The sequence below is a fragment of the Theropithecus gelada genome, chromosome 11 (genome assembly GCF_003255815.1).
Source record: "Theropithecus gelada isolate Dixy chromosome 11, Tgel_1.0, whole genome shotgun sequence".
Taxonomy (NCBI): Eukaryota; Metazoa; Chordata; class Mammalia; order Primates; family Cercopithecidae; genus Theropithecus; species Theropithecus gelada.
The window spans coordinates 29,663,278-29,675,422 of record NC_037679.1 but is presented as its reverse complement, the minus strand read 5'-3'; the positions used below and the strand labels follow the sequence as shown (position 1 = coordinate 29,675,422).

Sequence of the window (12,145 nt, the reverse complement as noted above, 5' to 3'; positions counted from 1 at the left end):
AGGAAGAAGGGGAGGAATAAAGATATTACCTTTGTGGCTTTGCCCAAAGACACTGACATGCTTGAAATTACCAAACATGAACATGTGTTTTCCATTGAATATTCAACAATTTTGCTTATTTTTATAACTTGGAATTAACAGGTTAAAACATTTAGTTGGAGCAGAAAATAGGGATAAATATCATGGATAGCTAGCATAGTGCAAGTATAGGAAAAAGTATTTTAAAAGTAAGTAAGTTGGGGCCAGGTGTGGTGGCTCACGCTTGTAATCCCAGCTACTCAGGAAGCTGAGATGGGAGGATCACTTGAGTCCAGGAGTTTGAGGTTACAGTGAGCTATGATTGTGCCACTGCACACTGACCTAGGTGACAGAGCGAGACCTCATCTCTAAAAATAAATAAATTAATAAACAAACAGCTGTTTCTCTCTGTAGACCAAGTCTCAAATTTATGTAGTCCGGCTTTTCTGAAATTTTCATATTGACCAAAAACTAGGATAATCTGAATGAATTTAAAGATGATTTATTTTATTTCAACAAATATTAGACTGCTAAGTTAAATTTTCTACCGGAGAAAGTTTAAGCAGTAAAAATATTATTTTATTTGATCAAAGATTTAATATCAGTCATTAAATAACGTAAAAGTCATTTTGTTCACATTAATCTTATCAAAGTTAGAGAGCATACTGTTTTGTATAATCAAATCCTTAAACAAATGTTTGTTTGGATCCTTTTGAAAACTTTGGCTTGTTGCTTTATTTGTCCTGATTAGCTACAGATGCACACCTTTTTAGATCTAATGCACTTACATACAGCCACTCTTTTTCTGTTGTTCCCTGTCCAATCACTTGAGGCACATAATGTATACTCTGACAAAATAAGAATATTAATGTTCTTGTTAAGTGGGAGAAACAGTGTTTGAATGCCTTTCACTAAAAACATTGCATTTACAACTACAAATGGAACAGTCCAATTATCAACCATTTCTTAATTCAAAAAAAAGTCATGTCATCATCACTTGAATTAACAAAAAAGCCTTTATATTTACCATTTTGAGAAAGAGGTTTTAGTAATCCTAAAAGAGTCACTATTAGTGTGAAAAGATAATGTTTTCACACTAATATATTTTAGCACTAATATATAGTAACACATGTGTTACTATATATATTATAACACAAAATATAACATGTGTGTTACAATTTTTTAACACAAAAATTATAGTAAGATTTTTGGTACTAAACTTACATAAAAACTAGAATATATTTGAATACATCTTTTTTTAAAAAAATTCACTTTTTAGCATCTGTCTAATCGTTCTAGCAATTATGTCACACCAGGATTCTTAAAATCTAACCAGTGTTATATGTCTCCTTACTGACTACGTATTAAGCAATATTTTCCAACACAGAGAGCTGTTTCTTAGAAGTCAGCTTGTCCGGATGCAGCTGATACGTTTAGGAAAGGAAGGGTGTTGGTCCACCAAAGGTAGTAGGTCTGTTGTTTTTAAGTGGCTTTGAAGTCCAGTAGAACTCTGGATCAGATGGCCCCCTGTGAAGATTTTCTTTGTGGCAGTATTAGATACACTAGTTTGATATTACTTATTTTTGCAGGAAATACCGATGAACTTTGTGGATCCCAAAGAAATTGATATTCCGCGTCATGGAACTAAAAATCGCTATAAGACCATTTTGCCAAGTAAGCTTCTTGATTTTATAATTTGCATTGTATGTGGGGCAAGGGGAGGGATAGCATTAGGAGAAACACCTAATGTAGATATGGGTTGATGGGTGCAGCAAAAGCAAACCACCACAGCACATGTATACCTATGTAACAAACCTGCACATTCTCCACATGTATCCCAGAACTTAAAGTATAAATAATAATAATAATTTACATGGTAAAGCACAAGACAAGTCTTCCTATTAACCCTTACCTCAGCATTTCCAATTCTTACAATACCCACCTTCATATCAAATTTGGAATTACAAACACATGTCAAGACTAATAATCATTAAAGTTATCTGAAGTTAATGATTTTGCTTTTTTACTCTTATAATAATGTCCAGGTCACAATTCCAATAGACACATATTCTAAAATTTTGTTGTGCCACACATTATGGCTACCTGATTTTTGTCAAGGGTCAAACAACTCAGTGGGAAAAGGACAGTCTTTTCAACAAATGGACCAGAAACACCCAGATATCCACATGCCAAAAAATGAAGTTGGAGACAAAAATTGATTCAAAATGGACCAGAGACCTACACATAGGAGCTAGAACTACAAAACTCATAGACGAAAACAGCTGTAAATCTTCATGACCTTCAATTAGTCAGTGGTTTCTTAGATAAGCCAGCAAAAGCCCAAACAGCAACAACCAAAAACAATTGACCTTCATTAATATTAAAAAGATTTGTGCTTCAAAGGATACCTTTAAGGAAGTGAAAAGACAACTGATAGAATGGAAGAAAATAAGTATTTGCAAATCGTGTATCTGATAAGGGACCTGTATCTACAATATGCAAATCTTACAACTCAGTAATAAAAACACAACCCAAAAAATAAACAAAAGATTTCAATAGCTATTTCTCCCTAGAAGATGTACAAATGACCAACAAGCATATTAAAAGATATTTAACATCACTAGCCATCAGGGAAATCAAAACTACAGCAAGATAGTACTTTATATCCATTAGGATAGCTATAATTTTAAAAATAGGCAATAAAAAATGCTGGCAAGGATGTAGAGAATTGGAAACTTAACACTATAGTTTTAAGTACAGATACAGCTACTTAGGAAAACAGTTTGACAGTTCCTTAAAAGATAAAACTGAGTTGCTATATGACCTGGACACCCTACTTCCAGGTAAATATTACCTAAAAGAAATGAAACATGTGGTTCACACAAAAATGATTCAAAAACATTTATAACAGCGTTATTCATAATAGTCAAAGAGTGGCAACCATCAGCTGAGAAATGGATAGATAAAATGTAGTATAGTCACACAACAGAATCAATAAAAGGGAACAAGGTGCTGATGAACCTTGAATGAACCTTGAAAACATCATGCTAAGTGAAAGAAGCCAGACACAAAAGACCTCGTATTTTGTAGTCCATTTATATGAAATGTCCATATAGCCAAATCTAAACAGACAGAAAGTATCTTAGTGGTTGCTTAGCATTAGGGGATATGGAGAATGACTGCTAAAGGACCTGTATTTATTTTGGGGCTAATTGAATGTTATAAAATTGATTTACAGTGATTGTTGCACAGCTCTGTGAAAAAAAAAAAAAAAAACTGTGATGGCACATGAAATGGGGGGATTGTATAGAATGTGAATTATTTCTCAATAAAACTATTACCAAAAAAATGTCACTGTGTCTAACAATGACCTAGAGTCCTTGTTAGTCCTGTGCCCCACCCCAGGGATTTCGTTTAAGTAGATCTGCTGTTGAGCACAGAAAGCTACTTTTAGGAAACACTTAGGTGATTTCAATACAGATGAAACCAGGACCCACTTTGAGAACCACTACTGTATGTGAAACTAGACTGAGCTTCACGGAATTTATTAATGTCAAGCAATGACCTGAATGCCAGGGACCAGTAAGAAATAAGAAACAGTCTATAAAATCAAGGAGGTCACAGACTAGAAAGGAGAGTCATATAAATGGTAATTATGCTCAGTGCATAGGCCAGAATAAAGATACTGCCCAAGCAGTGTAGGAGTTCAGAGAGGACTGGGTAATTAATTCTGCTCAGAGAAATTAGGCAAAAAAAAAAAAAAAAAATGGAGAGGAAGTAATATTTTCTATGACTAAACAAACAGATATAGTTGGAGTTTTGGCAAAATCAGTAAACATCTCATGACAAAGCTCAGGAAAGACAGAGCCACAAAGTCTTTTTAAGTTTTGACATTGAAATAGTAATCTTCAAAATTTAGTTCATTAACTCATTCATAAGACACCAAATTCTTTATATTCATAGTAACAGTGATATAATTAAAGAATTACTGTCAATACTGTCTTTGGCCTTCCCCTTCTGGTGGAATTGGAAATGCATTGTTAACCTATAACATATTTTAACTGCTGTATATAGTTAAATCTATTTACCTAAAGTAGAGTCACCATTGGAAGTTATTTTATGACTATACTTGGCCAAAGGGGATGAAAGTGCTGCGTGTTAGAATTGGTGTTCTCTCTCTCTCTCTGTTAAAATTTTTATCAAAATACACCAAACATAAGTAATAAGGGAATATACCTCCATCACAATTTTATATACCTAAACCATCATCTAATTTTAGAAGGATTTGGAAATTATTAGCATTAGTTCAGAGTTCAGCCTTCTCCATTTCCTGCCCAGATGATATCAGACAACTGCTTTACAGTCCTGTGTCAGCTTTTCCGTTCACAGAACTGGGTGGACCTCTGAATTCAGGGCACCTGTGCTGACAGCTGATGTTGCAAATGATGGATTTTCTGTTGAAAATGTCTGCAGCCTGAATGCCCCACCCACCACCCCCTGTTGCACAAAATATAATTTAGGAAATACAGCTTAGAAAAGCCACGCTATTGGGTGAAAGTATCCAAAATGCCTGGAATGAATACAGAAAGATGTTCTTTATGATTTTAGACTGTAATATGAGCTAAACTTAAAATATTGTATGAAATGGTGATTATTAAATGATCAAGATTTTAAACATTATGATTGTTTTTAGTTTTAACCTACACTAAACTCTTCTTAGTTCTAAAAGCTTGACAGCTTGTACATAACAGCAACATTATACAATTCTGAGAATGCCTTGCAACAGATATATGGGTGGACAAGAATCAATTATGAATAAATCAATTTATAAATTAAATTATAGTCATTTCTCTAAGGACAATGTTATCTTGGCTCAGATTAAAATGCTAAAGTCAAGTTTATATCAAATTATTTTGCAATGTAAGCAAATATTAGTGATAAAAATACGTCTACATCCTCAATAACAAAAGTAGTAGGAAAAAACAATCATACATCCATAGAAAATTATTAGCACACAACAAAATATAATACTGTAATAATAAGTTTAAATTTCTTATTTTTATTTTAGATTCAGGGGGTACCTGTGCAGGTTTGTTACAAGGGTATATTATGTGATGCTGCTGTTTGGGATTCTTCTGACCCCATGACACCCAGATAGTGAACATAGTACCCAATAGGGAGATTTTTCGCCCTTCTCTCTTTCCCTCCCTCCCTTTTTTTGGAGTCCCCAATGTCTATTCTTTTCATCTTTATGTCTATGTGTATCCAGAGTTTAGCTCTCACTTATAAGTGAGAACATGCAATATTTGTTTTTCTGTTCCTGTGTTAATTTGCTTAGGATAATGGCCTCCAGCTGCATCCATGTTACTGCAAAGGGTATGATTTTGTTCTTTTTTATGACTGCGTAGTGTTCCATGGTATATGTGTACCACATTTTCTTTATCCAATCCACTGTTGATGGGCATCTAGGTTGTTTCTATGTCTTTGTTATTGTGAATAGTGCTGCACTATAATAATAAATGTTATGCATATTTCTCTTATGCAGTCAATGTATTGATACAAATATAAGATAATATAGATACAATCAAAGAATGCCATTTACTCAGGCCATCATTTTATATATAAAATTTTAACATCTAATAATGTTTCCTACTTAAATTATGTTTCCTTTTTTATTATATAAAGTGCCTAGCACAGAGTAGATATGCAAATAAGCAAACCACTCATTAAAGCAACAAGTTATGTAGCTAAAGCAAGATATTGGAATTAGATTTGATTTCCTACCACAACAAAAACATTGACAATTTTTGGCAGGATAGTTAATCTCCCTATGCCATCCTTTATTCCCAAATGTAGTGATAATAATACTCTCCTACAAGGCTATTGAGAAAATTAAATGATAGTATGTGTAAAATGCCTATTAAAGTTCCAACTAATAGTAAGCCCTCAGCTAATGTTAGTTTCTCTTTCCCTCCCTATCTAATTGAAGATGAATCGATTACTAACCTCAGAACCAATTCCAGGAAATAGGGGCACCATGTATAGAGAAGTTTACAGTTTTAAAAGCAAAGTACTCAAGAGCCACATTTTCATTCCTTTATAACAGTAGTGATGAAAATTATGATGATGATGATGATGATACATTTTTTGTTTAATTCTTGGCTTTTCTTTTAGTCCAAGCTATATATTACAAGAGTTTTTCTTGGAAACCTACATTTCCCCATACACAGTTATATGTTGTATTCTTGCATTTGTAAAAGGAAGTATTTGGAGCCACACACAGTGGCTCATGTCCTGGAGTTTGAGACCAGCGTGGGCAATATAATAACACTCCATCTCCACCAAAAAAAAAAAAAAAAGTTTAATTACAAGCCTGGGCAACATGGCAAAACTTCATCTCTACCAAAAAATACAAAATGTAGTCAGGTGTGGTGGTGCACATGTGTAGTCCCAGCTACTTGGGAGGCTGAGGCAGGAGGATCACTTGAGCCCAGGAGGTTGAGGTCGCAGTGAACTGTGATCGCATCTGGGAGTAGCCACTGCAATTCAGCCTAGGCAACAAAGTGAGACTCCCCTCTCTGAATTTTTAATAAAAAAGAATTTGGAAACCTCTAAAGAGTTGGAAACACTGTAAGTTACTAATTACCAACATAATTTAGCTTGACAGGGAAACTGTTTCTAAGCAGTTTTTAGATTTCCCACTAAATCATATACATCATAGGCGTTATAAAAACTGAAGGAAGCAGACCTCTTTTCAAGCCTGAATGGTGTAGGATGTTTATGGAAATTTCTAACAATCAGTGGATACTGAAAGGCATGAAAGATTTCTTGTCCTCTTTGCTAAGAAAAGAAAAAAAAAATCTAGAAAGTCAAAAACAGGGCTTTAACTCTTTCTAATAGAAATTAATTCTGACGTGAAACCCTCTGTGGGCCACATCCCAAATAGAAATCACAAAGGATACAAAAGTGAATTAAATACAACCTTTGCCCTCTAGGGGCTCACCACACTCCATTGAGGGCAGGCAAAAATTTAAGCACTTAAAATACAAGATGATAAATACTAAAATAAAACTCAGGGAACCCAGGCAAAGAAGAGAATGCCTAATTCTGCCTGGGAAGGTCAGGGAGAACTTCAGAAAGACAGTGTTTTCTGAATTGAGCCCTGAGGAATGAGGAAGACTTTACCATGCAGAAGAAGGCAAAGGAAACAATATGTGCAGAAGCATAAAATCTGCAAGAACATAGAATATTGGGGAGGTTGCCCTAGGTCCATGGGGCTAGATTATATGATACACGTGGGAAAGCAGCTGTTGGTGAGGCTTGGGGATGATCATTATCATTAAGGGTCTGCTGTATCTTGCTAAGGACCTTCTTGGCATTCATCTTCTAGGCCTGCACTATCAAGTAGAGCAACCAGAACCCACTTATGGCTAGGTCAATTTACACTTAAATGAATTAAAGTTAAATAAAATTAACTTTAGTTCCTCAGTTTTTACTAGCCACATTTGAAGTGCTTGAAAGCTAGAGGTTACATTTTTGGACAGCACAGATAGATAATATTTTCATCACCTCAGAAAGTTCTATTGATCAGGGCTGCTCTAAGTTGAATTATCAATAAGTATATAAATATAATACTTAGGTATGTGAATACAGTAAGTATAATAAAATTGAGTCCAATGGACAAATAGGAGTATATACAATACCTTCTTGGAAATTCACAGGGTCTATTTACATACTGAAGACCCTGAGAAGTCCTGCAGTCAAAAGAATATGGTTCAGATTTGTTTAATCCAATGTTTCCCATATTTAGTTGGTTACTAACCTCTTTTTGTAAAAGATGACTTAATTTATAAGTCATATAATATATTTCTATATGTTATAGAAATAACAATTTACAGATAATAAATACTTTGGGAAATACTGCTATGGGCAATTGGGAACTATGGATGACATTTAGATAATGGAATCAAGTGACCAGATTTTGTTTTATAGAGTGCCTTGACAGCTATGAGGAGGATGGATCGGAAAAAAGCAAGATTGAAGGCAGGCAGACCAGGAGATGCTTGAGTCCTAGTCCAAGACAGCCATGCAAATAGAGAGGCAAGACAGACCCCAGCATATTTTAGGAGACAGAGCAGACAGAATATGCTAATATTCAAATGCACAGAAGCTCTACACGGACTGTAGAGCTGTGGCAGCACACCTAACCTAAACAACAGCAGAAAGCTGTCAGGAACACGTGAAGGGCATGAGGAGTTTCACAAACCTGTGGTCCATTCAGAAGGAAATAATAAACAGAAAAAGCTGGACTATAAATTAGGAGACCAGGCTGGTCTGAAGTATGTATTTGAGAGCCCTCAGGATGTGCGTAATAAAGTCACAGGAATGAATGAGTCACTCAACAAGGCAGTATCAAGTGAGGATAAAAGAGGGTCAAGTTGAATCCTAGAATTAGCAGCATGAAAAGAGGCAGATTAAATGAGCAGGAGATTGGAAAGAGGCCATTGAAGAGGTAGCAGGAAAACCAGAACATTGTGTCCCAGAATCTAAGGGAAGAGAAAACTCGAAAAAAGGATATACAGTCAACAGTTTTTGAATGCTTCAGAGAGGACATGAACAAAAATACCACAGTGGGATCACTGGGCTTAGCAACAAGAAGGTCAGTGGTGACCTTAGCAAGGGCAGTCTCTGCACAGTGCTCGAGTCAGGATAGATCACAGTGTACATGACGAGCATTGAGTTGCAGATGAGCATGGAGAAAGTGGTGGTATAATAAACTCTTTCAGAAGTTTGCCTGTCTGAAAAAGAAAAGCAATAGAATAATTGCTAGAGAAGGATACCTAGAACTGACCTTTTTTAAAAAAACAGAAGGGATCTTTAAATCAGTTCCGTAGACATTCACTGAAGATCGGCTATGCAAGACACTAGATCTTATAAAGATGGTGAAAAATCCCCATCCCTGCCTTCAGAAAGCTCAGAGTGTGCCAGGTCAAAGAAATCATAAAGAGATGAATTAGTTATATTAATGTAAGCAAATGTTGGTAAAAATGATTTCCATATTTTCCATAACACTTTAGTCCACAGAGTCTTTCGACTCTTGATGGAAAATGATTTTAGAATTTAAGACAATGTTGCTAGCACTAAATGAATCTAACCAATTTGTGCTGTCAGTGAACAAACCGCTACATATGCTAACTAGAGACAGCCTCTTCCAAATAGTGAAAAAGACTTCTGTCCAGGCCATGTGTTTGTTCTAGGTCAGAAGAAAGGAAATCAGTGCAATAAGCAATTTAGGGCTATTCAGACTGAACCAATCACTGCGTGTGTTCTAATGGCAATGCTGTGGGACCTGAGGGCTTAGTTTTAGACTAAGATGATGATTAACTTTTGTTATGTTGCTAAAACATTATTTTTTATAGATCATGATAATTATTGAACATGCAAACTCCAACTCTAAGAAACCCTGAATTTGACTTCTGAATATATACAAGCCCTCGATTTTTAGGATGTACCTACTCTATTAATGCCTCCCTAGGCAGAACTGATTTTGTGATAATACTTTTCTTTTCTGAAATATTTTTTCTGGAAAACGTAATATATAGACTATTAAACACAACCCAAATAACAGTGGTTTAAATAATTTAGAAATGTATATCCCTCTCAAGTATACCTGCCAGGGTTGATATGGCAGCTTTGCCATGTTACACCTCTAGACTCATCTCTCTGGTTACCTCACCATCCCCATGGTATTGCCTTTGCATGCTCTGAGATCCTGATCACCACAATCACATCCCAGGCAGCAAGATGGAATCAGAAGCAGTAGAAGGAGAACATCGCTCCTCACTTTAACTTCATGATCTAAAAGTCACGCGCATCACTTCCTCTCACGTGCTGTAAGTGAAAACTTAGTTACATGGCCGCAACTAATGCAAGGGATGGTAAGAAAGAAAGTCTTAAGCCATGCATCCTACCAAGTTCCCAGCCAGAATTGGGATCTTATTGCTAAAGAAAGACAGGGATGGTGACTCCTAGGAGACGACTAGCTCTTAAAATACATATTTGGATGTGCGTGTGTGTGCCGTGCATACTATTGTGTGCTCCAGCTATTGACAGCAAAAATGCCAGACAGCACTGCGCATGCTTGGCAAGAAGCTTTAAGGGCAGTGTTGTAGCCAAAGGCTCTCAGCAGGAAACCCTCCTCCATGAGATTTTTGCTGGAGTGTATTCAATAAGTGTTGTTTGCTCCACTGTGGCTTCTCCTCCTTGTTTGTTATTTTGTGATCTGCCAAGAGTTTTTGATCAATAGGATTGACGGAAGATATGTATAAACAATGGAATAACTTCACTGTCAGTGTTAAAATTCAGCTCCATGGGTGTTCAAGACCCCTTGGAGGAAAAAGATGAGGTAACAAAAAGCAGTCTAGCAGAAGTCTTTCTACATTACAAAGGGTATAATAGATTTTATGCAGACTGAGAGGTTTTACCAACAAGGGTAGATTTAGTTTTTTGGAAGGGAGGGGAACTAAAGCTTATATTATTTGGAGATGACTCTTTAGGTTTTATTTGATTTTTAATTGAAAATAACAGTGGTATATATGGGGCACAATGTGATGTTTTCATACACGTATACATTGTAGAATGATCAAATCGTGCTAATATTAACGTATCCATTACCTCAAATGTTTATTGTTTTTCTTTGTGGTGAGAACATTTAAAATCCCATTATTTCAGCTATTTTGAAATATATAATATTATTATTAAACTATAGACACCATGCTCTATAATAGATCATGAGAACCTATTCCTCCTAACTGAAATTTTGTATCCTTTGACCACCATCTCCCCTTTCCCCATTCACTCCACTCCCCTAGCCTCTGGTATTTCTATGAATTCAACTTTTTTAGATTCAACACATAAAGAAGATCATGTCTCTCTGTGCCTGGCTTATTTCATTTAGCATAATGTCTGTGAAGTCTATCTATGTTGTCACAAATGACATCATTTCCTGCTTTTTAAAGGCGAAATAGAACTCCATTATATATATAGACCATATTTTAAAAATCCATTCATCTGTTGATGGACACTCCAATTGTTTTCAAACCTTGGCTATTGTAAGTAGTGCTGCAATGAACATAGGAGTGCAGATATCTGTTCAACATACTGACTTCAGTTCCTTGGGATGTAAACCCAGAAGTGGAATTGCTGGGTCATATGGTAGTTCACTCGTAGTTTTTGAGGAATCTCCATACTGTTTTCCAAAATGGCTGTGCTAATTTACATTCTCACCCACAGCCTACCAGGGCTCTCTTTTCTTCACATCCTTGCCAGCATTTATCTTTTATCTTTTTGATAATAGCCATTCTAGCAGGTATAAAGCGATATTCTGGTTTTAATTTGCACTTCTCTGATGATTTGAGATGTGGAACATTTTTTCATAGATCTATTGAACATTTGTATGTCTTGTTTTCAGAAACATCTGTTCAAATCTTTATCCGTTTTTAGTAGAATTGTTTGTTTTCTTGTTATTGAGTAGTTTGAGTTCCTGATATATTTTGGATATTAGCCCCTTATTAATGTATGATTTGTAAATATTTTCTCCCAATCTGTGGATTTGCTGTGCAGGAGCTTTTTAGTTTGATGCAATCCCCTGTGTCTATTTTTGCTTTCATTGTGCTTTCAGGGTCATATCCAAGAAATTTTTGCCCATATCAATGGCATGCAGCTTTGCCCTGGAAGGCAGTCTTTAAAAAATGAATATGACATTATGAATACAAAATAAGATACAAGGTTCTTATTGAAAATGGCTCATGCAAGTGAGGGTCAGTCTGCCCCTGACCAACAATTGTAGGAAATGTAGAGATAGATCTGTTAAGACTCTAGGAGATTTCGGGAAAAATGAAGTGCTTTTGAAAATTTGGTGCTAGCTTCCATCTCCAGAGGGTCTACATTTTGAAAGCTCTGAAGGACAAGACTGAGACTAGATTTGTTTCCAGGATGCTTTAAAGAGGATGGTTTGCTTCAGTAGCGGTAGCCCCAACATATCTCTTCAGGAGGAATTTATAAGTTCAAGGCCCATGTCCCAAAAGATTTCCATGCTGATGAGCATAGGACCACAATTTCTTGTTCA

At 35.8% G+C, this 12,145-nt stretch overlaps 1 protein-coding gene across 4 annotated transcripts in view; it reads left to right on the top strand.

The window, feature by feature from the left end:
* The window catches only part of PTPRR (protein tyrosine phosphatase, receptor type R), a 285,083-nt gene that overhangs the window by 216,155 nt on the left and 56,783 nt on the right, over window positions 1–12,145 (top strand). For all 4 annotated transcript variants that reach the window (XM_025403508.1, XM_025403509.1, XM_025403510.1 and 1 more), the window contains one exon: window positions 1,608–1,692. In XM_025403508.1, the coding sequence (XP_025259293.1) occupies window positions 1,608–1,692 (85 nt within the window). The remainder of the gene's footprint in view (window positions 1–1,607; window positions 1,693–12,145) is intronic.